Source organism: Schizophyllum commune (genome assembly GCF_000143185.2).
Source record: "Schizophyllum commune H4-8 unplaced genomic scaffold SCHCOscaffold_6, whole genome shotgun sequence".
NCBI classification, from domain to species: domain Eukaryota; kingdom Fungi; phylum Basidiomycota; class Agaricomycetes; order Agaricales; family Schizophyllaceae; genus Schizophyllum; species Schizophyllum commune.
The window spans coordinates 973,022-985,551 of NW_026089543.1; the positions used below are offsets into that span (position 1 = coordinate 973,022).

The 12,530-nt window shown below is 56.2% G+C and overlaps 7 protein-coding genes across 7 annotated transcripts; 3 read left to right on the plus strand and 4 right to left on the minus strand.

The window, feature by feature from the left end:
* Window positions 1-23: 23 nt before the first annotated feature.
* SCHCODRAFT_02732726 (FAD/NAD(P)-binding domain-containing protein) lies at window positions 24-1,788 on the minus strand. Its single transcript, XM_003031791.2, has 6 exons — window positions 1,464-1,788; window positions 1,037-1,407; window positions 962-979; window positions 734-907; window positions 587-676; window positions 24-536 (listed from the first exon to the last, which is right to left on the minus strand). The coding sequence occupies exons 1-6, from the start codon at window positions 1,732-1,734 to the stop codon at window positions 225-227; spliced, it is 1,236 nt and encodes a 411-aa protein (XP_003031837.2). The 5' UTR covers window positions 1,735-1,788; the 3' UTR covers window positions 24-224.
* Window positions 1,789-2,207: 419 nt separating this feature from the next.
* On the minus strand, window positions 2,208-3,350 carry SCHCODRAFT_02625740 (glycoside hydrolase family 16 protein). Its single transcript, XM_003031790.2, has 6 exons — window positions 3,222-3,350; window positions 3,061-3,163; window positions 2,892-2,999; window positions 2,833-2,839; window positions 2,523-2,779; window positions 2,208-2,445 (listed from the first exon to the last, which is right to left on the minus strand). Exons 1-6 carry the CDS (start codon window positions 3,340-3,342, stop codon window positions 2,349-2,351), a joined length of 693 nt encoding a protein of 230 aa, XP_003031836.1. The 5' UTR covers window positions 3,343-3,350; the 3' UTR covers window positions 2,208-2,348.
* A 1,056-nt stretch (window positions 3,351-4,406) lies between these two features.
* SCHCODRAFT_01152362 (uncharacterized protein) lies at window positions 4,407-5,789 on the plus strand (the record flags this gene model as incomplete). Its single annotated transcript, XM_003032229.2, has 6 exons — window positions 4,407-4,625; window positions 4,682-4,784; window positions 4,846-5,163; window positions 5,216-5,409; window positions 5,465-5,666; window positions 5,725-5,789. 6 exons carry the CDS (start codon window positions 4,407-4,409, stop codon window positions 5,787-5,789), a joined length of 1,101 nt encoding a protein of 366 aa, XP_003032275.1.
* Window positions 5,723-6,586, minus strand: SCHCODRAFT_01300496 (uncharacterized protein). The gene has a single exon (XM_050341405.1). The coding sequence runs from the start codon at window positions 6,249-6,251 to the stop codon at window positions 5,799-5,801; it is 453 nt and encodes a 150-aa protein (XP_050200014.1). The 5' UTR covers window positions 6,252-6,586; the 3' UTR covers window positions 5,723-5,798.
* On the plus strand, window positions 6,370-7,816 carry SCHCODRAFT_01189599 (uncharacterized protein). Its single transcript, XM_003032228.3, has 6 exons — window positions 6,370-6,561; window positions 6,617-6,734; window positions 6,787-7,104; window positions 7,159-7,361; window positions 7,417-7,618; window positions 7,676-7,816. The coding sequence occupies exons 1-6, from the start codon at window positions 6,418-6,420 to the stop codon at window positions 7,786-7,788; spliced, it is 1,098 nt and encodes a 365-aa protein (XP_003032274.1). The 5' UTR covers window positions 6,370-6,417; the 3' UTR covers window positions 7,789-7,816.
* Window positions 7,817-8,101: 285 nt separating this feature from the next.
* SCHCODRAFT_02578359 (uncharacterized protein) lies at window positions 8,102-10,230 on the plus strand. The gene is made up of 6 exons (XM_003032227.3): window positions 8,102-8,671; window positions 8,730-8,847; window positions 8,899-9,216; window positions 9,269-9,471; window positions 9,527-9,728; window positions 9,781-10,230. Exons 1-6 carry the CDS (start codon window positions 8,450-8,452, stop codon window positions 9,891-9,893), a joined length of 1,176 nt encoding a protein of 391 aa, XP_003032273.1. The 5' UTR covers window positions 8,102-8,449; the 3' UTR covers window positions 9,894-10,230.
* On the minus strand, window positions 9,781-12,494 carry SCHCODRAFT_01300522 (cytochrome P450). The gene is made up of 12 exons (XM_050341406.1): window positions 12,124-12,494; window positions 11,999-12,072; window positions 11,914-11,943; window positions 11,826-11,862; window positions 11,705-11,777; window positions 11,107-11,639; window positions 10,859-11,050; window positions 10,762-10,807; window positions 10,695-10,709; window positions 10,514-10,644; window positions 10,168-10,460; window positions 9,781-10,113 (listed from the first exon to the last, which is right to left on the minus strand). The coding sequence occupies exons 1-12, from the start codon at window positions 12,434-12,436 to the stop codon at window positions 10,063-10,065; spliced, it is 1,788 nt and encodes a 595-aa protein (XP_050200015.1). The 5' UTR covers window positions 12,437-12,494; the 3' UTR covers window positions 9,781-10,062.
* Between the last annotated feature and the right edge of the window lie 36 nt (window positions 12,495-12,530).

Genomic DNA, 12,530 nt, shown 5'->3' on the forward strand with positions numbered 1-12,530 from the left:
CAACGAGTAGTAGGAGTGCTGCTACTTGTAAGGAGCGGGAATCGAGCAAATTCATGTTGTTGTCTTCCACTACACAGATTGAGAGTATGCACGAATGTCCCTAGTCGCTCACGAGTCTAGAGCTCTTGCGACCTTTGCGTCCGTCTCCTTTACCACAGGATGCTCCCGCCAATGGAACCCGTCCCAGATCGCGTGCCCGATCCTTGCCAGCCGGTCCGTCTCCGTCAAGACAGGCGAGTCCTTCTGCAGTGGCCCGAGATCAGTGCCCTCCTCGTTGAACTCGTAGAAGCGGTTCTGAAGTTTCGCGCGTGCGGACACGAAGTTGGCGACCGGCGGTCGGAGCCGGTTGTAGAGTGACGCGGTCTCGGAGGAGAGAACTGCAAGGGGGCCCTTCTTCTGCTCGCGCGCGAGGATTCGCGCGAGAATGTAGGCGTCCTGTGCGAGATTAGCGGGGTGGAGAACAAAGAGCCACAGGAAATACTTACCTCGATGGCCTGACCAGCGCCGGCGCCCAGATGGGTAGCCATCGCATGGGCCTATCTTAGCTATGAGTATCAATAGCTTCGAAGAAAGATGAACGACGAACTGAGTCCCCAAGCAGAAAAACGCCGTCGGCGGCCCATACATCGAGTGGCTTCTGGGTGATGATTGCCCAATGCGACGGGTCGCGCATGCACTAGTGTCATCGTCAGTACGGAGAGCGCTCAGGATATGTAAGGGCAGAAGAGCGTACAGAGAGAATGGCTCGGACTTCGGGTTCCCATCCTTCGTAGGTCTTCAACACTTGCTCAGTTGTCGCCTGGCCGATCTGCGAGCCCTCGAACGGAGTGTCCTCCTTGGACATGTCGGTGTAGAATGCGACGACGTTGATTGCACGACCACAAGAGATGGGGTACGCCACGACGTGCTGTCAGAGTGTTGAGTGATCTGTGTCCGAAACAGCGAGTTTGGAGAGGCGAACCTTGTCCTTCCCGCAGTACTGTTCCGCAGACGCCAGTCAGTACGCGTCGCCGAAGAACGTAAGCTATGAACGTACGATGAAGGGCTTCTTCATAACGGGATGACCCTGCCACACGTCCTCCAGCTGCTCCGGCGCGACGAGCGCACGATAGACATTGCTACCGCTGAACACGGGCGCAAGCGCGTCCTTCAGCTCCGGCTTATCGAGCTGCTCTGCTAGATTGGACAAGAATATAGGACGGACAACAGAGTGGACGCCGTCGGCGGCAATGAGCAAGTCGCAATGGGCCACCTGCCCGCCCCGAAAGCGCATCTCGATGCTCTCCGCAGCTTGGTTGTTATGGGAGTAGTCGTCCAAGCGGTGAGAGAGGTGGATCTTGATGGCTGGCGAGATGTGCTTCAGGAGTAGGTCTTGCACTTCAGCGCGGTGCAGCATCATCATTCTGCCTTGCGCATCGTGTTCAGCCGACGATTGCAAGCGATCGCTCAATTCAACAGCTCACCGTTCTCGATGTACACGTCTCGGAAGGTCTTGCCCTCCGCCTGGTCGCTCTTGCGGCATGTAAAGTCTGATACCGAAGGTGAGTGAAGACGGGCTACGAGGGAAATCCAGTGCTCACACCCAATATCATCCGCACGAAGAAGACTAGCCAAATCCGCCTCCAAGCCGAGGTCGTTGAATACCTGGTGCACCCTACCCCAGATGTTGATCCCGGCGCCAATCTGGGAGAACTGGGAGGCAGCCTCATAGATGTGCACGTCCAGCTGGGACATGTCGCAGAAGCGCTGTATGGCGAGGGCGAGAGTGAGGCCGCCGATGCCACCGCCTCTGAAATTGAGTGAGCGATGGGGATGGTAATGAAAGGGGAGACAAGAACGTACACGATGGCGACGTTCACTTTACGAGGAGTAGGAGTGACCATGGTTTGCTCAGAACGCTTGAGATGGTTCTTGACGCTGCTCTTGAATAAAGTCACCCATATTATACCTCTGAAATCGGGTACGATGCGCCATGCCGGCGTGCCACCAGCGACGGAGCAGGACGGCAAAAGGGTCTTCTACCCCGTCCGAGTTCCCATCGGTCCATTTTTGCGTACAGCAAGCTGCAGGGAGACGTTCAAGCCGATGTGGGAACCCGCGGGTGACTCCCGATGGCCCAGCTGCGTTGCCGGTCGGGCTTGATAGTTTGCTGCTTGCCATTCACTCGGAGGATGCGGATGACTGTGTCCGTACAGGTGCGTGATCAGGAGGGTGAAAGAATGGCATCACATTCGAGGTATCATTACATTGAAGCACGGGACCAAAAGGAATGAGCGCAGCTCGACTTGACAGACGAAAGCAAAAAGAGTGAAAAGCAAACCCTTCGATGAGCCTGCGACGGGGCCACCTTAGTTGATCGTGACCTCAACGTTGCGGGCCTGGTACGTAGCACCGTCAGCAGGCGCCGGCGTGCCAGACGAGCCCTCCATCTGCAGGTTGATGATCCTGTGATGACGTCGGTCAGCGTACGCCCTCAATCGTATCGCGACATGCAGTCCAATCGCGAAAGGCATCGAACTCACAAGTTGAGCGTCTTCCCGACGTAGCCCTTCGCGTAGTGCGTCGCCTTGAGCGCGCCGTCCATCGAGAAGTCGACGCGCACGTCCGCGCCGTTGGGCTCCGCCGTGAGCACCGCCTGAAGGGAGTGGAAGGAGAGGTCCGTGGGCCACGGGACGGTGGTGGACTTGACCGCCGAGGACGTGTTGAAGGTGTTGAACCAGTTGTCGGCCGTGCCCTTCCATTCGCCAATGTCAATTTCAGGCGGCCAGCCAGAAGCAGCCTGTAGGGAAAGCGTCCAGCAATTGCGTCAGCCAAGGCAGAAGGAGAGCGCACGTTAAGCCTATATAGCTGTCAGAAAGCTGGTCACGAGACGAGAAGCAATAGTTTCTTACCAGAAGGCGGGCCAGGTACCCTTAGCAGTTGGCGAACTGAACTCGCCGTACACGGTGTACGAGTTCTCGGCGGTGACGGTGATCTGCTTGGTCGAGTGCACAGCGCCACTTGTAAAGAGAGATGAGTGTTGAATACACCCATGCGTAATACGTCGAGACTGCAACGTACCTGAGGTAGTGAATGCTCGCTTTGTCCGAGACCGTCGTTGGGGTCGCCTTGAGCACCAGCGTGCCCGAGTCGACGTCGACTTGGCTCTCCGCCATGCGAGCGCCTGTTGAGACGGACAGAATGAGTCTATGAATGGGTGTACGCGAACAGACAGTACGTACTGCCGTTGTGGTCACTTCCCCACGGGTAGAGGTACTTCCAGAAATCGTCGAACGACGAGAAGGAGTCCTTGGGGATGACCGTAGTGGCAGCCTGAGCGATCGGTGCGCTGCCGGACAGCATCACCGCCGCAGAGACAGCGAGCGCAAGAGAGGAGATTCGGCCGTGGCTGCGTCAAAGTCAGAGAGGTCCGCCAAATGAGGCGGGTGGGACGTACAAGAACATGTCCCTTGCTTGACGGGCTCAGGAGGGGGTCGAGTGCAGGTCGGGTTCTGGGGATACACCGAACTCTGAGCTGGCCTTTATACACCGTCGCCGTCGCAATACCCGGCGCGGGGGTCATACGGTCGTTGCTTCGATACCATTCTGCGGACCGCTGATGCAGGCTCGTCCGCGTTGGCAGGCCACTTGCACAAGATGGCGCGGGGAGAGCTGCCCGTATATTCGTCCTTCGCAATCCAGGCTGCGACCGAATAGCTCACTTGTGAGAGTACGGCCTGCAGGGACTGAGGGCCAGCACAACCGCAGTTCGGCGACGGAGATCTCGGCGTGGTTCCCGTAGACAAGGACAGCAAGAATAATCTATACATCGGGGTATCGAAGAGGGGGAGCACATGCAGGTTCATTCTCGGCGTGAGAGCCCTCAGGAAGCGACGCGTCTGCTGCTGATGATGGTGGTCAGAAGAGAGTCGTGGCTCAGGCACCGGGGCGCGTCGATCGGACCGTGGCTCGATCCGCAGCACGTGGGTCCTCAGCGGCAAATCCCGGTCCGCGCAACCTTTGACCTTGACGGTCATCATCAATGCTAATTGAACTCGAAGTTGACTGGAATTCGGCCTCTCTGCATGATTCCCCGACCTTTAGGCTGACAGATTTGCTACTGCTTTCTCTTCCGATGACCATGCCCTCAACCTGCCCGCGTGGTCGACGTTAGCGTCGCGCGGATGGATTCCAACTCACCTAGCTGCGTCGAGTGGACCCTGCGAAGCACAGTAATAACTTTGGGTCCTTAGGCCTTATGCTTGACGTAAGTCAGCCGCAATCGAGGCTATGTGTCGCGCTCGTCGCTTGAGCGGCCTCCTTCAACCATTTTCTTGACTCAGGTATATAAAGTAAACCTCGTTCCGACCTCGCTCCAACTTCTCCTCACTTCTCTCTTGCCTCTCCCGATACGACCTTCCGTTATCATGTCCAGCACCGACTTCATAGCGCCTCGAGGCCTTTCACATTCTGACGGAAACTATGCCGCGCAAGATCAGGTCATTGATGACTTGCTCAGATATATAGAGATTGTTCAGTCACTACCGGAGACTATAGCGGAGTACCAAGAACGCTTTGGTTTCTCCCTTCTCATTGTTTCGGAACTCGATCAGGTCCTTGAAGGTCTCTTTGAGGCATACACCAGGGTACGATGCATAGTTTTTTTAATTGTATTAGACCATGTCTAATTGCGCACGTCTAGGTCAAGGGAGATAGCTGCGAATGCAGAGATGCAGTCTACCCTGGCATTCTACAAGCCGCAGTCCTGATCTCAGATTACGCGCGGACTGCCCCCGACACAACCCGTGAGCGCGTTCACGCTCTTCTGCTGCCACAAAGTCGTTGATTGGCTGCATTGTCGCGTAGGCGGAATCTTTGAACTTGTCAGAGATCTTGACAATACTACTGATGAGGCCATGGCGCAGCTTCTCATTGAGCAAATCGACGACTCCATCTCCGAGCAAATCGAGGAAATTACGGTGTTGGGCGCGGGCTCGAATGGCTGCTCCGATTCCCTTCACAAGCTGGAGAGGCGGATGAAGGAATCTCAGCAGCTGGTCAAGCAGCGCAGCGATGACCTTCACGAAGTCATCGCAACCCTTGTAGAGATCATAGAAGACGGCGAAAAGCAGCTTAAGGCTCTACCTGAGATGGTCGCGCAGACTACAGCGCCGTATGAGCAAGGTATGTCTAGAAGGGCTTTTGGTAGTACGGACTGATCATTTTCCTCGTCAAGATCAGCTTGCGGCGGACGCCGCTCCATCCTATAGTCTGCTCGATTTTTCCCGCGCGAGTATCATGTCTGCTATCACCAGCGTTCGCGGTGCCGCCGCCGCGAAGACCGCCGATCTCGCGGACGACGTTTGGGCGATCGTGACGAACGATGGTGGAGGATGGGACCCCATTCTTGCCGAACTTGCAGCCATGGACGTGCGTCTCGCAGCTATCTTCACTTCTATTAGCTGACCACCACCCCGACCACAAGGCCGACCTGAAGGCCACCCTTAATTTGGTGAACACTGCCACCGACGATGTCGAGCAGATTATTGGCGGTTGGACCGCCATCTCGAGCGACCTCGACAACCTCCGCGACATGTTCAAGAACGACATCAAAAGCGCAGACCAGTATACAGCTGGCCTGATTGAGAAGAACATAATCAGTGACTTGAAGCACCTTGCAGACGAAGGTGAGTTTCCAGCCTTCTTGATCGGCCGCGAGAGCGCTGGTCTCACAAATTTATTGAGTCGCCGAGTACGAAGGAGCTGCTCATGCGCGCCCTCGGCGGCCCAGTGCGGATCTTGATAGGTGAATTTGGGGGCTAGCTCCGCGTGCAGGCCGGGCAGTGGTCGTATCGGAGGTGGCGTGTTATGTAAACGTGGCCATAAAGCTCCGCCGCCTGTACTCGATTCGGCAAGTCCCGGTAGCTGCTCTGTTTCGATCCCTCGAGACTCGGTTGTCTATCAGATGCGCAACAGCCGCTTTTTCTCTTCATCCGATCTTCAGGCGACCGCGCTTGAGGGCTGTTCAGCCGGGCTTCTCTTGGCATGTGCACAACTCTTGACAAGACCTTGACGAGATCGAGGCTGGCTCTCGAGAGCCGGTCTGCTGAGCTCGATCCTGTGCTAGCGGCGCCATAGCTCCTTTCACTTCGACTACGAATACACCAAAGACGTACGACTGACCCGCAGCCCGTCACACGCGCACTGTAGTGCGGACGACCGGTGGCTCTATGCTCTCCTGTGCCACGATGTCGGTCGTCACTGGACGGCATGGGTCATATATAACGTTTGCTTCCGCTCTTTATTGCTTTTTATGTCCATTCCTCCTCTGTACTCTGCTGCGACCTCTACACAGTCTTCACGATGGCGAATGCTGACTCTATGACGCCCAGAGACCTTCTAAATTCGGATGGAAATTACGTCGCACAACATTAGGCCATGTACGACCTCCTCAAGTATATTCTTGTTGGACAGCGGCTTCCTGACACCGTCGAGGCGTATCAATATCGTCTTGAACTCGACCCCCTTGCCTTCATGTGGGTCTTCGACGACATTGACCCTCTCGTTGAGGCGTATGCGCTCGTATGTTCGAATTTCCGTCCGATGTAACGTACATGACGCTCAAGTTATCCTCCAGATCATAGCGGATAGTTCTGAATGCCGTGACCATACCTACCCGACGATACTCGACGTGGCCGCGCAAACCTTGGAATACGCACGGGATGCGGCGGGTATCGATGGCACCTCGATCTACAGTTCGTCCTCACTGGCTTCGTTGATTCATCCGTTGACCGCACTGCGACGCAGGCCGTATCTTCCAGCTTGTCAGAGACCTCGCCCACGCAACACGTCCGGATGAGGTGCTCATCCTCACCCAAGAGCTCGATCATCTCATCGGCAAACAGATAGACAAAGTCGAAACACTGCAAATGCGATCCGATATATGCACCGAAGCCCTCAAGGGACTCGACGAGCATATGAGGCGCTCTCAAATTACTGTCCAGCAGCGCAGCGAAGCCATGCATAACCTTGTCGCGCAGGCGCTTCCAAATCCGGGCGAGCTCGAGGGCATGTTGTCGACCCTGCGCTCGACGGTATCAGAAGTTACCAAGAAATACGAGCATGGTGCGCTTGTAGCCTGTATAGGATCCCATGTATCAATCACCCACTCATTGACAGAGCAGCTTGTAGCATGCGAGGCCCCAACATACGAGTGGCTCAACCTTTCCGGGGTCCTCGCTGCGTCGGCCATTGCTGTTCTGCGCGGTCGTGATGCCACTAGCACTGCGGACCTAATGGATAGCGTCGCAGCGGCTATCGCCGCCGACAATGTCATCAACAAGGACGGGAACTCTATTCTCGCAGACCTCAAAGCGGTAGACGTGCGCCCATACATTCATACAACGTTGATCGGGAGCTTATACCCCTCCTTGCCAGACCGACCTGGTTTCTGTCCTCAGCGAGTCCGGCTCGGCTATCAACGTAATCGAGCAGATGATGGGTAGCTGGACCGCAATCTCGAGCGACCTCAGCAACCTTCTTGACATGATCAAGGATGATATCGAGGGCGCAAACCAATACATTGCCAGCCTCAACGAAAAGAAGATCATCAGCGATTGGAAAGATCTCGCAGACGCGGGTAAGCAAGCGCTTCTTTGCGCGACCGCAGAAGCGCCAGACTCATCACTGTCTCCAGTTGCGAAGTTTCAAGGCGCTGCCCAACCCGAAGCGCACCTTCGCAGTTTCGCACCCGCGTCTATATCTATGAATGATCTGGCGCGTCAGTTGCGCGCGCAGGCAGGGAAGTAGGGTAGCCGTTGGCTCTGCCGTCTTGTCTAGCCACCTATACACGACATGAAGCTCTATCACGTACCTGATTCGGCAAGTCCCGATCTCTGCTTTGGTTCGAAATTCCAAGAGCGGGGAGCGCTCCGCCGGTGTGATCAACGACAAGGGCGACTGACTGGTTTGTAGCACATCTATGCGCGCTACTTGACCCTTGTATGGTCTTACCTGTCTTTTGCCCATCAACTTGACTATGGGGCCGCATGTGGTGAGTGCTTACCGTCATAACATAACTTCCAGCTGACTACGTACAATATCCACCAGAGTTCTATTCATCCGTGCTCGTCGATGCTTCTGTGTCACACATCATCAGAATGGTTCGAGCACCCACTTCGACTCGGCAAGTCGGCGATAGCGGCGTGTCTCGAAGTCTCCGAGGCGTCCATCATGACTCCTTCCATTCGAGTCAGGATGCGACGCAAAGCTCGGCTGACCCGCAGTGCATCTTGCGCACCATATGGCTTCGGACGATGGGCGGCTTTGTGGAGCTCATATGCCACAATGCCGCACATCGTTCACTCAGCGCGGGCGATATATAGGATGAGTCGGTCATTCACCACTCAGTTGCCGCCGCCTCAGTCGATTCTACTCTAGGCCGACCTCCTAGCGCAACGCCAGCGTCTTGATGGCAGACAACGGATCCATGACCGCCCGTGGCCTTCTGAACTCGGACGGGAACTATGCTGCTCAGCATCAGGCCATGTATGATCTTCTGAAATACATACAAGTGGGACAATCGCTTCCCGAAACGCTGGAGGCCTACGAATATCGCTTGCGACTCAACTTCCTAGCTCTCATCTATGTCCTCTGGCAGCAGCTCTCGCCTCTCTGGGAGGCATATGGCAAGGTCTGTCACAGCGACACATTCTCCGCCTCCATGACATTAGAACTCGCCGCCCCTTCAGGTGAAATCAGACAGCACCGAATGCAAAGACAGAGTTTACCCAAGCATCCTCAACGTCGCAGATCTGACGCTCACTTATGCCCGGAATGCTGCTGGCATGGATGGTGAATCGCCCTACAGTACGTTATGCCGTTTGACGTTGCCGAGGGTGCACTGAGCCCATATCTGAGGTCATATCTTCCAATGCGTGAGGGATCTGGCGAACGCAACCGACCAAGAAGAGGCGGACCGGCTCAGCAAGGAGATCGACAACTTCATCAGCGTACAGACCGGAAAGATAGATGATCTGAACTCCCAGTCCTCTGTCTGCACCGAGAATCTCAGATCGCTCGAAGGACGTATGGTCGCCTCCCAAGATGTCGTCAAGCAGCGCAGCGATGACCTGCACGAAGCCATCGCACAGATGGTCGAGGACGCAGAGAATACTGAAAAGCAGCTCAAGACGCTCCGTGAGAAAGTAGCGCAGACCACAGCACCGTATGAGCAAGGTATGTTCAGACAGACTACCGGTATCACCCACTGATCGTTCTCGTCGTCAAGATCAGCTTGTGGCGTGCGCTGCTCCGTCTTATAAGTGGCTCGAGCTTTCCGGCACAATCGTCATGTCTGCTATCACCAGCGTTCGCGGCTCCGACGCCACAAAGATTGCCAACCTCGCGGACGACGTCTGGGCAATCATCGCAAACGACGGAGGCGAGAAGAAGGACAGGCATTCGATTCTGGCCGATCTTCTGGCCATAGACGTGCGTCTTGCGGCTTACTCTAGTCACAAAAGCTGATCACCACATCGACTTTAAGGCTGACCTGACCGCGGTCCTCACTCCGGTGAACACCGCCATTGGCGTCGTCGAACAGATGATGGGCAGCTGGACGGCAATCTCGGACGATCTGGCGAACCTCGGCAAGATGGTCAAGGACGACATCAAGAGCGCGAATGAATACATCGCCAACCTCAACGAGAAGAAGATCATCAGCAATTGGAAGGACCTTGCAGAGGCCGGTAAGCGGGCGAGACCGGTTGACTATGCCACTGCTCTGACCTATCGGTATAGTCGAGAAATATCAAGGGGCCGCTGAAGCGCGTCTCAAGAGTACCAGCGACTCATCCACGTCGATATCGATGGAAGAGCTGGCGCAACAGCTTCGAGAGCAAGCCAATTCGTGAAGGGTGATTTTTTCGCTTGGCCGTTGGAGCGTTGTCAATCCGTGCCCAAGGGCAGGGTTTCTCTCGTTGTCTTCAGTCATTGGAAATCGAATAGGTACAAATATCTCATCGTCTTGAATTCATGCGAGATATGAGGTCCATATCGCGACGGACGGGTCGTTGTCATGGTCTACAGATTCTTTGACGCCGGATCCTCCGACATGCGTACCCAGAGACCACCCTATATCATCGCTCGCGTCACCAAACCGTCACGAGCTCCAGAATGAGTTCGCACCTTCAGATACATTGTCAGATGCGCCCCAAACATCCTCGTCTCGACCTCCGCGTCCGGCGCGTCTGCCGTACGGAAGTGCGCGATCGACTCCGCCGACTGCACGTCGTCGGCGAGGGTGAAGGACGAGAAGCTCTGCAGGAGACGGACGAGGAAGAAGGACATCTCGTTGTACGCGAATTGCTGCCCGAGGCAGATGCGCGGGCCGGCGTTGAAGGGGAGAAAGATGTACGGGTTGTGCGTGAGGTACTTGCCGAGGCGCGCGTCGAGGAAGCGGTCGGGGTCGAACTTGCCGGCTACGGGCGGGGGGTGAGCGATGTCAGAGGACGAAAGAGAGCTGGACGCAGACCATCAGGACCCCAGAGGTCGGTGCGCCGATGCATGAGGTAGACGCTGTACGCGCAGCGAGTCCCTTTGGGCACGAAGATAGGAGCCCTGCTGCTGTCCTTGTAGGGAAGAAGGGTGTCCCTGTTAGAGGTCCTGAAGTGTCGATTAGATGGAGGCTGAGCTCAAGGATGCTCTATGCTTGCCTACTGTTGAGCGGACTACAAAATTCATTAGTAAGTCTATGGAAGCTCGAGCAAGATGTTCACGTACACAATGGGGTACAGACGGAGAACCTCGTTCAGAAAGGCGCGCATGTCTGTTAACCCCAGTCAGCTCATCGTCAGCATGTATCGATCAAGGCACTCACACTGCATGTCGCGGATATCCTCGTACGTGGGGCGGCGCGTCGGCCCTACTTTGTCAAGAACCTCAGCGCGCAGCCTGTCCGCTATGTCTGGGTGCTCGGCCAGCTTGTAGATGCCGTATGTTAGGGTGCCGGAGGTCGTGTCCCGTCCAGCAACCAAAAGGTTGACAACTTCGTCCGTCAAGACCTGCCTGACTGCAGACGACGCATCAGCAGATGTCCTTCGATTATAACTCGTGCACGACACTTACCTTGCGTATAGTTCAATAGATGATGCAGTAATGTATCTTCCTCACCCGGCTTTCCCGCCGCGCCCACTTTGGCCTCCACATCCTGCCCCGCGCCGACAAACGCAGACTCGTCCAGTATACTGTTCACGAACTCGTCCACTACGCGCCGCTTCGCCGCCACCCGGTCCTGCCAGAACTCAAACAGCGGCCACGCGGTTCCACTCGTCCGCGTGCGCAGCGCCATCAGATTCTGCCCCTCCGTGAAGGCGTCGACGAACCGATCCGACGGGTGGTCCCGCAGGCCTGCGAAGGCTAAGGGCGAGCCTGGAGGGTACGGTAATCCCGCGCCCGCGGAGTCGACGTCGTGCCCGAAGAGGAACTCGGTAGCGGAATCGAGTGTGAAGCGCGCGACCATGTCCTGGAAGTCGATGGGGAAGCCCTGGGCGAGGCGCGTCTTAGCCTGGCTGAGGATGCCCTCGGCGTGCCGGTCAAAGATGTCGAAGTGCGCGATCCGGTCCTTGGAGAAGAAGGGGCGGGTTATGGTGCGATGGAATCTGGGTGAGTCATGGTGGACGTTGAGTTGGGCTTCTTCGAGGGAGGGTGTGCTTGGCCTGCTTACTTCCACATGTCGCCATCAGAGTTGAAGACGCCTTGACCGAGGAGGGATCGGCCAAGTTGGCGTTGAACGTGACCTTTGTGCGAAGGTCAGAGCCGGTACGAGCTACAACAAAGTACCGCACCTTTCTCGAACTCCTCGAATTGAGTGGCCAGGATAGCCTACGACACATCGTCTTAGTCAGGGTTCAAACTCGCCCGGTTGAGACATACCTTCACATGTTCAGGCTCGAGCGTAATTATCTGCACAAACAACCTTCAGCACACGCACCGCATCAGTCAGCAGAGTTTCACTTACCCTCGCATCGCCCAAGATCTCGACGCGGAAGACATTCGAGTTCGTCTCCTTCGCCCAGTTGCCCATAAGATCAGCTGATCCTTCATGAGTACGCACCCTCCGAGAGCGTATCACGTTCCACTCACTAAACATCGCCTTCCCGACCGTCCTGCGACTGTTCAGCATATGGCTTATGCCGAAGGGAAGCCTGCTGTGAACGGCGGGTGCTATGACGGCGCCCATCGCGGCAGCCTTGCGCCGGTTCCTGCTCTGCGCCCAGACCCGCTGGCCGAGCGATAGCAGTAGGTTGACGAGGAGGACGGCAATGGCGATGACATGGACGGGTAGCTGGATGTCGCGAAGGAGCTCGATGGCGCGCAGGCAGCCGTAGGCAAAGACGGAGGGGTAGATGAGGGGTGGGACGGACTTGAGTAGGAAGACAACTCCGGGAGGTGCCATGGCAGAGGCGAGGGTCTAGGAGATGACTACGGGCTAGGGAAAGCGTTGAGTGGGGAAGCGTGGAGCGTATCGATAACCTTTATACCAACCTCAC

Coding starts and splice junctions, on each gene's coding strand:
- SCHCODRAFT_01300522 (XM_050341406.1), bottom strand. CDS start 12,436: ATGGCACCTCCCGGAGTTGTCTTCCTACTCAAGTCCGTCCCACCCCTC. Junction 11,640..11,704: donor TCTGATGGCGACATGTGGAA/GTAAGCAGGCCA, acceptor TGACTCACCCAG/ATTCCATCGCACCATAACCC. Junction 10,114..10,167: donor ATCTGACAATGTATCTGAAG/GTGCGAACTCAT, acceptor GCGATGATATAG/GGTGGTCTCTGGGTACGCAT.
- SCHCODRAFT_02578359 (XM_003032227.3), top strand. CDS start 8,450: ATGGCAGACAACGGATCCATGACCGCCCGTGGCCTTCTGAACTCGGAC. Junction 8,672..8,729: donor TCTGGGAGGCATATGGCAAG/GTCTGTCACAGC, acceptor CCGCCCCTTCAG/GTGAAATCAGACAGCACCGA. Junction 9,217..9,268: donor CACAGCACCGTATGAGCAAG/GTATGTTCAGAC, acceptor CTCGTCGTCAAG/ATCAGCTTGTGGCGTGCGCT.
- SCHCODRAFT_01189599 (XM_003032228.3), top strand. CDS start 6,418: ATGTACGACCTCCTCAAGTATATTCTTGTTGGACAGCGGCTTCCTGAC. Junction 6,562..6,616: donor TCGTTGAGGCGTATGCGCTC/GTATGTTCGAAT, acceptor GTTATCCTCCAG/ATCATAGCGGATAGTTCTGA. Junction 7,362..7,416: donor CAGACCTCAAAGCGGTAGAC/GTGCGCCCATAC, acceptor CCTCCTTGCCAG/ACCGACCTGGTTTCTGTCCT.
- SCHCODRAFT_01300496 (XM_050341405.1), bottom strand. CDS start 6,251: ATGCCGTCCAGTGACGACCGACATCGTGGCACAGGAGAGCATAGAGCC.
- SCHCODRAFT_02732726 (XM_003031791.2), bottom strand. CDS start 1,734: ATGTCCCAGCTGGACGTGCACATCTATGAGGCTGCCTCCCAGTTCTCC. Junction 1,408..1,463: donor AGACGTGTACATCGAGAACG/GTGAGCTGTTGA, acceptor ACGATGCGCAAG/GCAGAATGATGATGCTGCAC. Junction 677..733: donor AAGTCCGAGCCATTCTCTCT/GTACGCTCTTCT, acceptor CGATGACACTAG/TGCATGCGCGACCCGTCGCA.
- SCHCODRAFT_02625740 (XM_003031790.2), bottom strand. CDS start 3,342: ATGCTGTCCGGCAGCGCACCGATCGCTCAGGCTGCCACTACGGTCATC. Junction 3,164..3,221: donor GGGAAGTGACCACAACGGCA/GTACGTACTGTC, acceptor CCGTCTCAACAG/GCGCTCGCATGGCGGAGAGC. Junction 2,446..2,522: donor GTCGGGAAGACGCTCAACTT/GTGAGTTCGATG, acceptor ACGTCATCACAG/GATCATCAACCTGCAGATGG.